This window comes from Tupaia chinensis, unplaced genomic scaffold, assembly GCF_000334495.1.
Source record: "Tupaia chinensis unplaced genomic scaffold, TupChi_1.0 Scaffold150166_1, whole genome shotgun sequence".
NCBI lineage: Eukaryota > Metazoa > Chordata > Mammalia > Scandentia > Tupaiidae > Tupaia > Tupaia belangeri.
Window position 1 is genome coordinate 705,503 of NW_006210004.1, and position 16,780 is coordinate 722,282.

Sequence of the window (16,780 nt, forward strand, 5' to 3'; positions counted from 1 at the left end):
TTCGTTCATGTATTTTAATTTGACTGGTGAGAGACACACACACACACACACAGTGAGAGAGAGGAAAAGTGAGAGTGAAAAAGCAAGCCACAGAACCAGCAGTTAGCGTAATGGCTATGTTGCTGGACTCCCACGTGGTCGACCGTGGTTCGCAACCCAGATCCAGTGGCTTAAAACTCACGCCGGGCGGGTGTGCGTGTGTGCCCAAGATCCCGAGAGGAGAATGGAGGAGAAAGGATTGCGGTGTGGCCATCCCCCCAGGGGCTGATTTCTTGCTTTCTATCTCTCTGTCTCTGTCTGTCTTTCTGGCGAGCGCATGCGCCCTATAGCAAAATCCTCTCCTCCCCCCCAAAATATATATGTAGTATTTCTTAGTATGTGTTGCTACAACAGAATACCTGACAATGGGTGATTTATAAACAAAAAAAAATTTGGGCCAGCAGGTGGTATGGTAGTTAAGGCGCTAGAAGTCTCACATGGACGACCACAGTTCAAGTCCCAGACCTCGTGGCTTGCTTTCTCATTTTCCCTCTTGCTCTTTGGTGAGCACATGTGCCCTATAGCAAATTAAAAAATAATAAATAGGGGTTGGCAGGTGGTATGGTAGTTAAGGGCGTGGGACTCCCACATGGCTAGCTGCAGTACAAGTCCCGGACTTGGTGACTTGCTTTCTCACTCTCTCTCTCTCTCTCTCTCTTCTTCTCCCAGTCTCTGCTCAAATTGAAATAAATAAATAAATAAATAAATGGATAAAGTTAAATAAAATAATTCTTTTTAAAATAATAAGTTCATTAATTAAATAATTTTTTAAAAAAGAATTAAAGTTTATTTTGGTTCATGATTCTGGTGGCTGGAATGTCCAAGAGCATTGGGACCAGCATCTAGGCATTCTCTGATGCTATGCCACAACACAGCCAAAAGAGGCTGAAAGGAGAGTAGGCGCATGCAGAGAGACCAGCTGCAGCCAACTTTTTATAGCAACCAGTTTTCCAGAGAGCCTATATTAATTATTCATGAAGGATTTTCCCCATAGCCCTACTACTTCGCTGGGCCCCAAGCCCCAGCACTGCCCCACTGGGTCTCAAGTTACAGCATAAGTCTCAGGGGTCACAACTCTAACCATAGCACCATCTCTCCCTGCTTTCTTCATTTCTCCTCCCGAGAAGCAGACTTGTTTACTCTTCTAGCTGTCTCCCTGGCATTTACACCTCTACCTGTTTGTAAATAATACGCATATACCACCTTCAGATATTATCTATCAACTTACTATTTTGGCAGATGAAAATTTATCTTATAATGCCATTCTTCCTCCTACTATCATTAATCTTCTCAATATAGTTATGTCCTAATAGTTGGTCAAATCAATATTTAGTGTTTACATTATTATATATATGCAAATATAATTCCCAGCAGAGTGTTGCAGTGTTTTATGGTTATATTTTCATTGTATCTTCCAATTTGCTGTCTGCTGCTAAACCCATTCACTGATTAAATTTGCTTTATAGTACTTTTCTGTTGTAAAATCCTATCTGGTTCCTTTACAAATATGCTGTATCACTTTTTATAGATTCCAGTTTCCTGTTGAATTTATTTATTTCATTTTAATTAATTTTTTAAAAATGATTTTATTTAACTTTATTTATTTATTATTATTTTAAAGTTTGACCAGAGAGAGAGAGACAGAGGGAGAGAGAAGGGAAGTGAGAAAGCAAGCCTCCAGGTCCGGGACTTGATGTAGGTTGGCCATGTGGGAGTCCAGCACCTTTAACCACCAAGTCACCTGCTGGCCCTAGTCTTTAATTAATTTTTTTGTAAAGCAAAAATTACATTTCTGTTGAAAATTTCAAGCATTGCTTTTATGTCCTTTAACATAATAAATGTAGTTGTTTTGCTATTTGTATTTGATAATTCCAATATGTGAAGTCCTTCAGGGCTATTTGATATCACTTATTTCTGTTGGTTTTTGTTCATGTCATTTTGATAGCTCATGTGTCTAATTATATTTTACTGGGTGTTAGACAATGTACTTCATGGTGTGTAAGGACGCTGGACTCCCAAATAGCCAACTGTGGTCCGAGTCCTGGACCTGGCGACTTGCTTTCTCACTTTCCCTCTCTCTCTCTCACTCTGTCCCATTCTAGTCAAATTAAAAATAAATAAATAAAAGTTAAACAAAATAATTCTTAAAAAACAAGACACAAGAATTCAAACTCTGGCAGTAGGGATTTCAAAGTCTTTTCATTTCCTTTAAATATTTTTTAATTGGAGGGGACCAACAGGTGGCATGATGGTTAAGGTGTTGGACTCCCACATGGCCAGACAGTTGGAAGCCTAGACCTTGCCGCTTGAAAAGCATGCCGGGGGCACAAGTGTGCATGCCCAAAATCCGGAAAGGAGACTGGAGGAAAAGGGATAGCAGCATGGCCATTGCCCCTAGGAGATGATTTTTCATTTTCTCTGTCTCTCTCTGATGAATGCACATACCCTATGGCAAAACCTAAAAAAAGAAGGTCTTAATTGGAGAGCATAATAATTGTACATAATTATGGTGTACAGTGTGCTTCTTTAATAAAAGAACACAATTATGATCAAATTAGCATAACTAGAATATCCATCATATCAAATATTTATTATTACTTTGTTTTGGGGACATTTGAAATTTTCTCTTTTAGATAGTCTGAAATATACATATAAAGTATTAATTATAATTATCTTACTATGCTATAGAATACTAGAACTCACTCCTCTTGTCAAACTGTATTTTATATTGGTTAACCAATGTCAACCTAAACAAAAAGGCTGAGGCAAAGCAAGTAAAGCAAAATTTTATTGGGGCCAGGGCTAGGGTGGTTACCAAGGCACCACAGAATCCAAGTTGCCCCAGACAATGTGTGCTGAAGTCTCCCATATTTCAATATGACTTTACAGGCAAAGGTCACAAGCGGGAGTGGGAAGTAGCAAGGAGTCGTGTACAGCAGTGATTGGCTAAATTCTAGGATAAGGGAAGCAGGATGACCTCATAGTTACCTGCAGTCACTTTGCCTAATCTTACAAAGTGTGCAGATAGTGCAAGAGGAACTGGGGCAATAAGGATGTTCATGAAATAAAATACTACATAACGTTTCAAGCTATTTTAGGTGTACATTCCTAAGAACACCACAAGCATAAGCGTTATTTCCTCATTGTGCTGACTTGGGTACACTGGAATCTTCTGTTTTCTGGAAGCACTGGTCTATTTGGGAGATCTGTTAGTTTCCCCACTAGAGTTCCAGTGTGATCGTGTGACATTTTAGCATGAGTGCTATTGTGGTTTAATCTGTTGCATCAAAGGCCAAGAACTTAGTCCAAAATAATGGCCTTCTATAATTTTTATTTAATAACGTATCTCTATCCTCCCTTCCCCCTACCCAATATCTGGTTATGAGCATTCTACTCTCTACTTCTATGACATCAACTTCCTTAGTTTTTACATACTCATGAGAAATGTGATATTTTTCTTTCTTTCTATGCCTGGGTTGTTTCACTTAACATAATATTCTCTACGTTCATCCATGTTGTCTCGAATAACCAGATTTTATTATTTTTAGCGGCCAAATAGTATTCCATTGTGTATATATACCACATTTTGTTTATCCACTCATCCGTTGATAGACACGTTGATTCCACACCTTGGCAATCGTGAATCGTTTTATAGTGAACACTGGAGTGCAGGTATCTCTTCAACACATTGATTTCCTTTCCTTTGGATATATGCCTCATAATGGGATTGTTGGATCATGTGGCAGATCTAGTTTAGTTTCTTCAGGAATCTCTATATTGTTTTTCAGAACAGTTGTACAAATTTACATTCTCACAGACAGTAAAAGAGTTCCCCTTCCTCTGCATCCATTCTTCCTAGTGTTTTACTTATTTATTTTTAATGTAATACCCATTGTTACTGGAGCGAGGGGCACCTCCCTGTGGTTTTGATTTGCATTTTCCCAATGATTAGCGAAGCTGGGCATTTTGAAATATGCTTGTTGGCCAGAGATTCTTGATATTCTGTCACTAGATTGCATTGCTTCAGATAAGTCCCTCTGAGGGACTGATGTGGCCTTGCTCTGAAATTGTAGCAGAAGACATCATACCAGGAGAAATTCACCATAAAGAAGAGGGAAGGCTGGGCTGCTTACCTGGGTTTTTTTTTTTTTTTTTTTTTGAGAGATTTTCACTGTAGGGCGCGTGCGCTCGCCAGACAGACAGAGAGAGACATAGAGACAGAAAGCGAGAAATCACCCCCCAGGGGGGATGGTCACGCCGCAATCCCTTCTCCTCCATTCTCCTCTCGGGATCTTGGGCACGCACGCACACACGCCCGGCGTGAGTTTTAAGCCACCGGGTCCGGGACACGAACCACGGTCGACTACGTGGGAGTCCAGCGACACAGCCATTACGCTAACTGCTGGTTCCCACCTGGGTTTAATACTGCTGGCCAGAAGGACAAGTTTCTAGCCCTTACACATTTTACTGTAGCACTGCAGGTGTGCCCTAGGAAAAGAGCTCTTTGTGTTTGTACATGTTGGAACCACACTGTTAGAACACTTGTAGTTCCATCTTGTGAAAAGTTTCCATAAAGCAGATCTGCGTTTCAACAGTGACACCTTGTGGGGCAGAGGTAGCAGAGACTGGGATCTGTATGTGGATTATACATTTCCTTACTTTCTTCTTCTCTGCTCTCCTCTCCTCTCCTTTCCTTTCCTCTCCCTCCCTCCCTCCCTCCCTACTTCCTTCCTCCCATTATTCTTTGAGAGAGGGGTTTCCAATAGGGTCTTCACACCATGATCACTCCTAGCCTTAGCCAGCCAGGATCCTGGGAAGGGTGTGTAGGCCTGGCATGGACAGGGAGACCTTGGGACAGAAACCCAGAAATTCTTCATCTAGATTCAGCACTGTGGAACACTGCATTTCTGCAGTGCCACCACAGTTGGCCCATCTTGAAGCCAGTTACAAACAAGATTGATCTTTTGGCTGTGATCCTGAACCTAACATGGAAAAACGCCAATGTACAGTACACATGACATAGTGTACATATATTTAGTTTGAATATTAAAAACTAAATACTTCAAAAGACAAACGAGGGAACCAGCAGTTAGCGTAATGGCTATGTCGCTGGACTCCCGCGTAGTCGACCACAGTTCGCGTCCAGGACCCGGTGGCTTAAAACTCACGCCGGGTGCGTGTGCGTGTGTGCCCAAGATCCCGAGAGGAGAATGGAGGAGAAGGGATTGAGGCATGACCATCCCCCCTGGCGGGTGATTTCTCGCTTTCTGTCTCTATGTCTCTCTCTCTGTCTGTCTGGCGAGCGCACGCGCCCTATAGCGAAAAACTCTCTCAAAAAAAAAAAAAAAGACAAAATGATAATGCAAATAAATGACTAAAAATGGTTTTATAAATAAGTGAAAAGCATTTATAAATCAATATGGGAAAAGATGATTTTTTCAGTAGAAAAAAATGACCAAAAGATAAAAACAAAGAGCTAAAAGAGAAAAAAAAAATAAATAGCAGTTAAAAACAATTTCTAGGGAACCAGCAGTTAGCGTAATGGCTATGTTGCTGGACTCCCACGTAGTTGACTGAGGTTCGCGTCCCGGACCCGGTGGATTAAAACTCACGCCGGGTGCGTGTGCGTGCATGCCCAAGATCCCGAGAGGAGAATGGAGGAGAAGGGATTGCAGCGTGACCATCCCCCCTGGGGGTGATTTCTCACTTTCTGTCTCTATGTTTCTCTCTGTCTGTCTGGCGAGCGCACGCGCCCTATAGCGAAAACCTCTCAAAAACAAAACAAAACAAAACACAATTTCTATTTCATTCATAATTTATTAAACATAAAGCTTAAAAATCACAGACAGTAATTTTCATCTAACAGCTTAGTGAATTAAAAAGTCAGATAAGGGCCAGCAGGTGGCATGGAGGTGGAGGCACTGGATTGCACATGGGCGAATCCACTGTTTGAGTCCTGGACCTGATGGTTGAAAATCACACCAGGTACATGTGCGTACATGCCCAAAATCTCAAAAGGAGACTGGAGGAGAAGGGATTGTGGCATGGCCATCCCCACTGGAAAGTGATTTCTCACTTTCTCTCTCTCTCTTTGGTGAGTACACATGCCCTATAGCAAAACTATTTAATACACACACATATAAGTTGAAATCCAGTGTTACAGTAGAAGTAGATTATAACAAATTGTTAGTGGATGTATAAAATAGTACAAAATTTTGGAAGATAATTTGGCAGATGTTCAGTTTCCAATGCACATACCCCGAAATCCAGTTATCCTACTATTAAGAATGTAGGCGTGCTTGTGATTTCTTATTTATATAATAGATGAGATGGGTGCATTTATTTGTAAGTGTAGTTGTCTCCTTTTATCCACAGTTTCAGTTATCTGTGGCCAACAATGGCCCAAAAATATTAAATGAAAAATTCCAGAAAAAAACAACTATTCAGAGTCCAGAGTGCTAACCCTTACACCACAGAACCACCACAGATAAAAAAGATTCATGTTTTAAATTGAGCTCCATTCTGAGTTGTGTGAAATCTCTCACTGATGCATCAACCCTTCGTCCAGCGTATCTACATGGTATATGCTACTGGCCCTTAGTCACTCAGGGCTGGCTCATAGCTCAGTGGTTCATGGAGCCAGATCCTACATGGCCGACCACAGTTCACATCTCTGCCACAGTGGCTTAAAAAACAGAAGGAAAAGCTTTCAGCATTCACTGACTAATCCTGGGGACACACACCTTGGGTGAACAAAACCACTTCGTGAGAGGTGCTCGGTTTGATGCATCATGCTATGACAGTGAGAAGGGAGAGCTTGGAGGTTTTGGCTCAGCTAGTGGAAAAACTGAAATAGAAATAAAGATCAACCACAAAGGAGAAGTGAACAGAGCCCATTAGATGCCCCATTAGATGCCCAGAACCCTTGCATCATTGCAACAAAGACTCCATCTGGCAATGTTCTTGTTTTTGATTACTCAAAACATCCTTCTAAACCAGGTCCTTTTTAATTTTTTAAAAAAGAATATTTATTTTTCATTCTAAACCAGATCCTTCTTTTTAATTTTTTAAAAAAGAATATTTATTTAATTTTATTAATTATCATTAACATTACCATTTTCAATTTGAATAGAGGGAGACAGGGGGAGAGAAAGAGAGAGGGGGGAAGTGAGAGAGCAAGCCATCAGGTCTGGGACTCAAACTGTGGTTAAGCATGTGAGTCCAGCACCTTAACCACCATGCTGCCTGCTGGTCCCTAAACCACAATCTTCTGAAGGTGTAACCCAGACTTGCATCTCCATGGGCACTAGAAGGAAGGCTATGGGCTTTCTGGGAATCCAAATCTCAGTGGGCACTTAGGGCTTCCGATAACCATCCCATCTGCCTGTGGGCCTTCAGTGCCATTGGAACGGAAGGAAAGTGGTGGATGCAAAGACCATCCTTACAGGGCATATGGCAGTAGTGGAGATGTTCATGGCATCTGCTCTGTGAATCTTTTTGGATCAGCTGCTGCTGATCAGAAACTTATGATCTGGGACACTCATTCAAACAATACTTCCAAACCAAGCCACTCTGTTTTTGCTCACACTGCTGAACTGCTTCTTTCAATCCTTATAGTAAGTTCATCCTGGCCACAGGATCAGCTAAGACTGTTGCCCTATGGGATCTGAGAAATCTGACACTGAAGTCGCCTTCCTTTGAATCACATATGGATGAAAGAGTCCAGGCTCAGTAATCATCTCATGATGAGACTATTTTGGCTTTGGGTGGTGGTGATTGCAGACTGAATGTCTGGGATTTCAGTAAAACTGGAGAGGAACCATCCCCAGAAGATGCAGAGGATGGGCCACTACAGTTGTTGTTTACTTATGGTGGGCACACTGCCAACATATCTGATTTCTTGTGAAATCCCAAAGAACCTTGGGTGATTTGTTCTGTATTGGAAGACAGTATCATGCAAGTGGGGCAGATGGCTGAGAACATTTATAATGATGAAGACCCTGAAGGAAGCGAGGGTCTAGGTATGTCTGCACTTCTGTGATTTTAGACTCCCCCTTTTTCCTTCTTAACTCTGTGATTGGTTTAATGGTGGTTTTGAGACATAGGTTCAACTCTCTCTCTCTTTTTTAGAGGTTTTTGCCTTACAGCTCACCTGACAATGAGAGAACGTGAGAAGTCACCCCCCCACACACCCGGGGGGAGGTTGGCCACGCTGCAATCCCTTCTCTTCTCTCCTCCCAGGATCTTGGGCATGCACACATGTGCCTGGCCTGAGTTTCAAGCCACTCGGTCCAGGACTCAAACTATGGTCGGCCTTGTGGGTGTCCAGCGATGTAACAACTACACCATTGTTGGCCCCTGACTCTCTCTCCATAATAGATACCACCAGCAGTACTCTTATTGCAAACAGTGGGTGTTTTCTAAATAAGAATGGGGGGGACAGCTTAATTTAGCAAAACCACAGACCTCTATTTAAATTTTCCTCACGGATTTTAACAAAGCCATGTCTAAAGTAGCCACAGAAAGGGGAATATTTTGTGTAAATATTATTTATTTTGGATGCTGTATCCCCCAGTTTTTCAGACTCGTTTAAGTAAATGCTAGAGTGAATAAGGAAGAGAGCCAAGTGAGGTAGGTGTCTGAGCCATGAAGTATACATACTGTACAATGCCATTTTTATTCAGGACATGCGGAGATTCAAGTCATAGATTCTTACTCTCGAAACTCTTCACATTTGGCTTTCTAGGGTGCACATTTCCTGTTAGACTGGGCTCCTTGGAGTCTTCAGTTAAAACTACATGTTCTTCTTTTCCCATATATTATATTTTTGCTCATTAGTGTATTTCTTGAGCTGTTTCATATGATTTCTTTCCTTTCTGTGAAATGGGTACTCTGCTTGTTTTTAAATTTGGGAACACCAAGTGGTAAAGATGTACATTTTTACCTGCCAGCTATACCACGGGTAGACTGTAAAGTAGAGAAGAATGAGTCGATAGCTTGTATTTATTTTTGAAATTAAATTAATCCTCGATAAGAACTGCTTTTTTTTTCCCGTAAGGAGTTAGTCCTTGACCACTAGAGTTCGATACCATCTCCATTTGGGGTGACTTGTCTCACCAGCAGGCCTTCTACTCTCCATGACTAACTATGTAAGTGCTTATAATGGAATAAATTGCTTTTCTACATAAGAAAAAAATAAAAGAAAAAAAGAGTCAGGAAATGGTATTAGATAACTGGCAATTAATGGAAATCTAATCACTGGTATGGGATGACAGTGGACATACAAGGTCTTCAGTGTGTTCATGAAAAATATGTATTATGTGGGACCAGCAGTTAGCGTAATGGCTGTGTCACTGGACTCCCATGTAGTCAACCGTGGTTTGTGTCCCGGACCCGGTGGCTTAAAACTCACACCGGGTGCATGTGCGTGCATGCCCAAGATCCCGAGAGGAGAACGGAGGAGAAGGAATTGCGGTGTGGCCATCCCCCCTGGGGGGTGACTTCTCACTTTCTGTTTCTCTGTCTCTCTCACAAGCGCATGTGCCCTATAGCAAAAACCTCTCCAAAATAAATAAATAAGTAAATATGTATTATGAGAAAATTATGCATGTTTAAACATTTTTTTGCACCAAAATAAGCTTGTACTTTAGTTCCATCTTTCCATAAACTTTTTAACGCTAGAGGGAGTGTGCAGTAGCTAGAGAGAGACAGAGAGAGAATGAGAGGGAGAAAGCACCACCCACCCAATAGGGCATGGTCACATTGCCATCCCTTTCCCATTTCTCCATCCTATTGGAATTTGGACACACATGTGCATGTGTCTGGCATGTTTTTCAAGTGACATGGGTCAGGATTTGAGCTGTGGTTGGCTATGAATGGTCCAGCTCCTGTAACCACAAGGTTACCAGGCTGGTCCTCTAAGAACTTTCTGAATTTTCCTCATATATAGAGAGGAATTCTGAACAAAAGGCTTGGTAGTTTCTCTGTTTCTCCTTTAAAAGTTTCCATGTCATGTTGACAAAATTTACATACTAATTTTGAAAAATGAGTGATTTAAAATGTTTCATTAATTTTTTCTTAAAGTTTATTATTATTAATTTTTAGAGAGATTTTTCTGTAGGGTACATGTGCTCATTGGAGAGACAGAGACAGAAAGCAAGAAATCACCTCCGGGGGGATGATCACGCTGCCATCTCTTCTCCTTCATTCTCTACTTGGCATTTTGGGGATCATGCACATGTATCTGGCTTGAGTTTTAAGTTGCCGGGTCCGGGATTTGAACTGCAGTTGACTACATGGGAGTCCAGTGACATAACTATTATGCCATCTGCTGGTCCCAAAGTTTATTTTTTATATTCTTCATGAGAGACAGAGAAGGACAAACGCCCTCAACAGTCTCACTACAGGTCAACCCGGGAACTAAATCTTGATCTTCTACATTGCTTCCAGCACTGCAGTGTGTCATGCCACTGTTGTGTCATGTTAGCTGGGCCGATTTATTTTTTTAAGTTAAATATACAACTAAATTAAGGAGACAAACAGGTCTCTATTACGTGCTGCAAAAGCCCAGCACCCCTGCTCCATGTCGTTGCTCTACTTCCATTCCATGTACAGGCTGTGTCTCCCTAGGTGATGCGGGGAGTTATCCTGGATGTTTTTGATTTCCTCAAGTCTATCTGAGTGCTTGTATTCCATGCCTCCTTTCCTCTGGCTCCCCTATCTCCCATCTAGGTTTACCTCGGAAGTGTGCAGCAAGGAAATGAGGATACCACATGTACCTCATGCCCTTCACTCTCTCTCTCTCAGACTCTTCCTCTCAGCACCCAAAGAGCATTCTCTTTCTTGGATTTCAGTAACTTTTTACATCAAATCTTTGCTCTATTTACTCTTTTATTCATCGTAAAAACTAATACAGTTGCTTGAGCTTGACTTTTGTAAGTCTCTTTTCTTCTCAACAAAGGCTCCCCCAAATATCCTAAGTATTTACTTTCTTTTTTCTTTCAGAGATTTTTGCTTATATGGTGCATGTGATCACTGGGGAGACAGAGAGAGAGAGAAAGTGAGAAAACACCCTTTGGGAGGAATGGCTACCTCTACACATTTCTTCCCCTTCAGTCTTTTCTCAGGATTTTGGGCACGTATGCGCACACACCGGTGTAAGTTTCAAGTTGCTGGGTTCAGGACTTGAATCGCAGTTGTCCATGTGGGAGTCCAGTGCCTTAACCATTATGCCATCTGCTGGCCCCCTAAATGCTTACTTTCAAATCGTCGCCTTAACATGGACTTAAAAAAGTCTGCTTTGAAACTCAAAGCTGTTTTCAGCAGGGTTCTGTAGTTCCAAAGAGACAATTATATCCATTGGTTCAATTGGTAGGGGTAATGATGAGCCCACCAGAGTTAGGATTATCAGGAAGCAAACTACTGACTTATTAGCCCCTGAAATATTATGCCGTTACGTGTATGAATTTCTAAGTACACATTTTCTAGAGCTTCATTACATAGGTCAAAAACTAATGTCATAAGAAAGTTTTGAAGCAGTGAAACTCATCCTTGGAAGGCATTACTATTATTATTTTTAGAAAGATTTTGCTATAGGGCATGTGTGCTCACTGGAGAGACAGAGAGAAACAGAGAGATGGAAAGTAAGAAATTACCCCCTTGGGGGATGGCCATGCTGCAATTCTTGCTCCTTCATTCTCCTTCCAGGATCTTAGGCACACACATACATGCTCTGGGTGTGTTTTTTTAGCTGCTGGGTCTAGGACTTGAAAGGTGGTTGACTATGTGGGAGTCCAGTGACATAACCATTGCACTATCTGCTGGTCCCAGAGGCATTATTAATGCTCCTTAATATCCAGTTCTTCCTCTTGAGCATAGAGAAGACCACCTTTCCCAGTTCCATTGCAGTTGGTGAAGCCATGTGAGAAGCTGCAGCTGGTGAAATGGAGGTGGAAGCAGAGGCAGAGGGCACTGAAAGGCCACTGTGTCATGCTATGGATTGCCTCTCTCCCTGTGAAAGTGGGATCTCATGCTGACGACTGAGCGACAAGATCGAAATAGTCTGGACTGCTGACACTGGTGGGAGGACAGCTCCAACCTTGTCCCACATCAGAGTCAGACAGAGAGCAATGTGACGTGGAAATATTTAATAAATGAAGAGCAAAATATGAATTTGAAGAGATAGGCATGGACACGTCATGCCACAGCAAAGAGTTTGAATTTTATTTTAAATTCCATCAAATAGAATGACCTTAATCTGTCTTTGAACAATGCTACAAAGTTAATCACATGTATGTTTGTTTTCTTTTTATCCTCCATTTTCCTCAACAAATCATGTGTCCCTCATTTTCTGGTTGCTCATCCTTCCCCTGTATCCTCCCTGCTCTGGTTACTCTTTGTTCTCCTTTCATGTACTTTGCTCCTTTGGATTAGCCTCACTATTCTGAATCTTCATTTTTTTCAATGGATCAGCCTTGTCAATCAATCTATAAGAAACTCAAATGATTGTCTACTTTAAAAAACAGGTGATCTCTCATCAGCCCAGTGGCATAGTAGTTAAGATGGCTGGATCTCATATACCAAGCCCTGGACCTGGTGGCTTGAAAAACACATTGGGTATATGTGTGTATACCCAAAATTCTGCAAGAATTGGAGCAGAAGGGATTGCAGAGTGATCATCTACCATAGGGTGGGGGTGCTTATGACACAGGAAGTTGAGGTGGTCAGGTTCAACACCAGTGGCAAATCTAGAGCCACAAGCCGACCAGGTTCTTGTCTCATGCCCATGAAGAATTAGAGAAGTGGACATAGAGAGGGGTTAGCAAAGCAGTTTATTAAGAGCGAAAAGGAGAAACAGAACTCCTGGGGGCAGAATGGGTTGCCAAAGAGGAACTGGTTTTTGCTATAGGGCACGTGTGCTGCCAGAAAGACAGAGAGAGACAGACAGAAAGCGAGAAATCACTCCCCAAGAGGGATGGCCACACCACAATCCCTTCTCCTCCATTCTCCTCTCAGGATCTTGGGCATGCACGCACATGCGCCCAGCTTGAGTTTTAGCCACTGGGTCTGAGACTCGAACTGCAGTTGACTACGTGGGAGTCCAGTGACACAGTCATTACACCAACTGCTGGTCCCAAGGGGCAAGGGTTTTTATCCTAGCAAGGACTTGTATTTTCCTTGTGGGGATTACATGTTAGGTGATTTACATCATTTTTCTATTTGGGAGTGGGCTCACAAGTCACAAAACTTTCAACATTTAGATCTTACTTAACATTCAGCAGATCTTTGTTCTGAAGTCTCTGGCCCATACAGTTTTTTTTTTTTAACAGTTATTTCTAACAGTTATTTCTTATTAATATATTTTAATTTGCAATAGGGCATGTGTACTCACTAGAGAGAGACAGAGAGAGAGAGAAGTGAGAAAGCAAGCCAACAGGTCCAGGACTCGAACAGCAGTTGATCATGTGGGAGTACAACGCCTTAGCCACCATGCCACCTGCTGGCCCCAGGTCTATAAAGTTTTTATTTTTTATCACGTGTTTTACAATTCTAAGATGAAACTTTGCCTTTTGATGTATTTTTTCCCCGTGCTTTAAAAAATGTAAACTCATTTAGATTGCCTTATCTTGCAGGTGCAAACATACATGTCATGTTCCCATTGCTCAAATGAAAGCTATGGTGAGTTATTGCTCAAGGTCCTTTGCTCTCTTGCTCTCCAGACCAAGAGAGACTACACTGTTTAGAATGTAGCAGTGATTTGGAAAATGTTAGTTTTAGCTCTTATTATTTCAAGCAGGCTGTAAGCAGCTCTGGCTATAAGCAATTCTCTGTGTAAGCAGTGAGAATGAGTAACTGCTTTCTAATGAAAGCAGTGAATAATTTTTAATAAAAGCTTGGCCAGAGTGACTCCATCTTAACTTACAAGAAATTACTCTCAAGGGGTCACTTTCTCTCTGTCTCTCTCCAGTGAGCACACACACACATACACACAAATTTCAGTTTGAATCCCTCTTGGTAATGTTAGCTTATGTTAGCTTTCATAATCTCTTTCCTGGATTTCTGAAATGGACTCATGATCTGCCTTCTTGCTTCAATTCTTGTCTTCCTTATTATACTCTCTGCACATTAGACAGGATGGCTATTTTATTTATTTATTATTTCCAAAGGGCATGTGCACTTACCAGAGAGAAAGAGAGAGAGGGAGAGGGAGAAAGCTTTAGATGGGGCAAGATCATGTCACAATTCTTTCTCTCCTATATCTTGATGTTTGTAGGATTTTGGGCACATACATACACAGACCTGCAGTGTTTTCAAGCTGCCATGGCCAAGATTTCAACCTCAGTACAACATATGGGATCCAGCTCCCTTAACCACTAGTCTGCTGAGCTGGCCCACATACACCATGCATTTTTTTTTTTTTAAAGCAAAATAAGACATTGTAACATATACACTGTTTTCCTACTTGTTTTTTAGTAGTTACCTTTCCATGGTTATAGAGTATCATCTTATACAATACTGCCCATTTTTATTCCAGTTTCTTCAGTTGTCCTGAAAATGCATTTTATAGATAGCCTGTGCAAATCAGAATCCAATCCACACAGCTCTGTCTCTTAAACTTTTCATAAGGCAGTGCTTTTTTGGTGTGTGACAGTAGAAGAAGAGATTATTATAGAGTTATTCTTCAGAATATCTTCTGGATTTGTTTAGTCACTTCCTGTGGTATCATTTAGTTTATCTGCTGTATTTCTTACAAATCGTGAGCTAGATGCAAAGGCTTGGCAGATCATAGTTAAATATTTTTAAATATTTTTGCCTGGAATGTAACATAGAAGATAGGGTATACTTCATACTACATCCCATTAGGACAAAATATCAGATCGAGGGGCTAGCAAGTGGCGTGGTGGTTAAGGGCACTGGACTCCAACATGGCTGACCACGGTTCGAGTCCCAGACCTGGTGGCTTGCTTTTGCACTTTCTCCCTCTCTGGTCAAATTAAAATAAATAAAGTTAAATAAAATAATTCTTTTAAAAATAGATTGATCCACAGGGGAGCCTTATTTATTTATTTAAATTGCTATAGGGTGAATGTGCTTGCTGGAGACAGAGAGAGAGTGGGCACCAGAGCAAGCAAGGACCCTTCCCTCCTCAGGGGGATGATATGACAATCTCTTTTCCTCCATTCTCCTCTTGTGATTTGGGGCATGCACATCCAGCACTCCACATATTTCAAGGGCCAGTCTAGGACTAGAGCCATGCTGTTGGGCATTTGGGATCCTGCTGCCTGGCTGGTCCCACAGGGTTTGTTGTTGTTCTTATAGGGAATGTGTGCTCATGAAGAGGCAGAGAGACAGGGAAAGTGAGAAATCACCCTTAGTGGGGATGGCCATGCACATGTGCCCGGTGTGATTTTCAAGCTCCCAAGTTCACACTAGAAGTGCCCTGAACTAGAACCACGGTAGGCCACGTGGGATCCCCTGCCTTAACCTCCACACCACCTGCTGGGCTTGGGGTAGCCTTTTAATGTGTAAATCGCTTAAGCACCACCTAAAACAAACATTTATCATACACATTTTTTAACCAGACCTATGATCTTAGGGACGACTTGAGGCCTGCTTCTTCCTCACATTTTACTTCATTCCATTCTCAACTTGCTCTTTAGGTGTTCGCCACACTTGTTTCTATTATACTTCACGAAAACGGGAAATGCTAAGGCTTTTCTTTGCAAGCGCCGTCTTTTGGTTTGGAGTCTTTCCCCAGCCATTATTCCCGTCCCCTCTACTCCTGTCAAACATCGATTCACACCGTGTCGCTCTAAGTTCACTTGGAACACCCTCTAATTACCTTATTTAAATTAGGTTCTTCCAAGTGGCGTTAATGTCCTAAACCTGAAGAACCCCGCTTTTTCCCCCGATATTTTTTTCGTTTCCCGTGGTGTCTGTGGCCTTACCGCCTGTGAACTGCACAACGGCAGGGGGCTTTCCAGTGGGTTCTCTGTCCCCCAGAGTCTGCCCCCAGCAGCCGGTCCTAGGTGAGCGACCCATCCTAGGTCACAGTAGCGCTAGGCTGCGAGACTCGGCAGGTGGCTGCAAACTCGCAGGTGGCAGTTACGGGAGTACTTCATCCGGGCTTATTTTGAGAAAGAATAGTTACTCTTACGTGAGAGCGCTCAACCACCCACCGCAGCAGTAAGGAGGAAAGAGAGAATTCCAGATGCCAAGCGAGCCAAGAGCATCGTAACGCGCAGCTCCCAGAGAGCTGGGTCCAGGTGAGAAGCGGGCGGCGACTCCTTCACGTGACCGCTGGCGGCGCACGCGCTGCGCGCCCAATGCGCCTGCGCCAAGGCTCCCGGAAGTAGCCGGACCCGAAGCGCTAATCGAGCGCACGTCCGTCAGCCCGTCGGTCCGCCGGTCCGCCCGCTCGGTGCCCGGCGCGCCTCGGCCCTCGCCGCTGTCCTGCCGTCTGTTTGGCCCTAACGACGGCCGAGGCGCTCATCATGGCGACGTTCATCTCAGTGCAGCTGAAAAAGACCTCCGAGGTGGACTTGGCCAAGCCGCTGGTAAAGTTCATCCAGCAGACGTACCCGAGCGGCGGGGAGGAGCAGGCCCAGTACTGCCGCGCGGCCGAGGAGCTCAGCAAGCTGCGCCGCGCCGCGCTCGGCCGTCCGCTGGACAAGCACGAGGGCGCGCTCGAGACGCTGCTGAGGTGGGCGCGGGCTGGGGAGTGGGGGGGGGCCCCGCCGGG

At 42.9% G+C, this 16,780-nt stretch overlaps 1 protein-coding gene and 1 pseudogene across 2 annotated transcripts in view; both read left to right on the top strand.

Moving 5' to 3' along the window:
* The window catches only part of LOC102476663 (histone-binding protein RBBP4 pseudogene), a 14,224-nt pseudogene extending 6,051 nt beyond the window's left edge, over positions 1-8,173 (top strand).
* An 8,213-nt stretch (positions 8,174-16,386) lies between these two features.
* The window catches only part of PDCD6IP (programmed cell death 6 interacting protein), a 72,999-nt gene continuing 72,605 nt past the window's right edge, over positions 16,387-16,780 (top strand). The window contains exon 1 of one of the 2 annotated variants that reach the window (XM_014585636.2): positions 16,387-16,718. In XM_014585636.2, the coding sequence (XP_014441122.1) occupies positions 16,533-16,718 (186 nt within the window). In that variant the 5' untranslated portion in view covers positions 16,387-16,532. Of the gene's footprint in view, positions 16,742-16,780 lie in introns of both variants that reach the window. The other variant, XM_006171967.3, reaches the window with a different exon arrangement.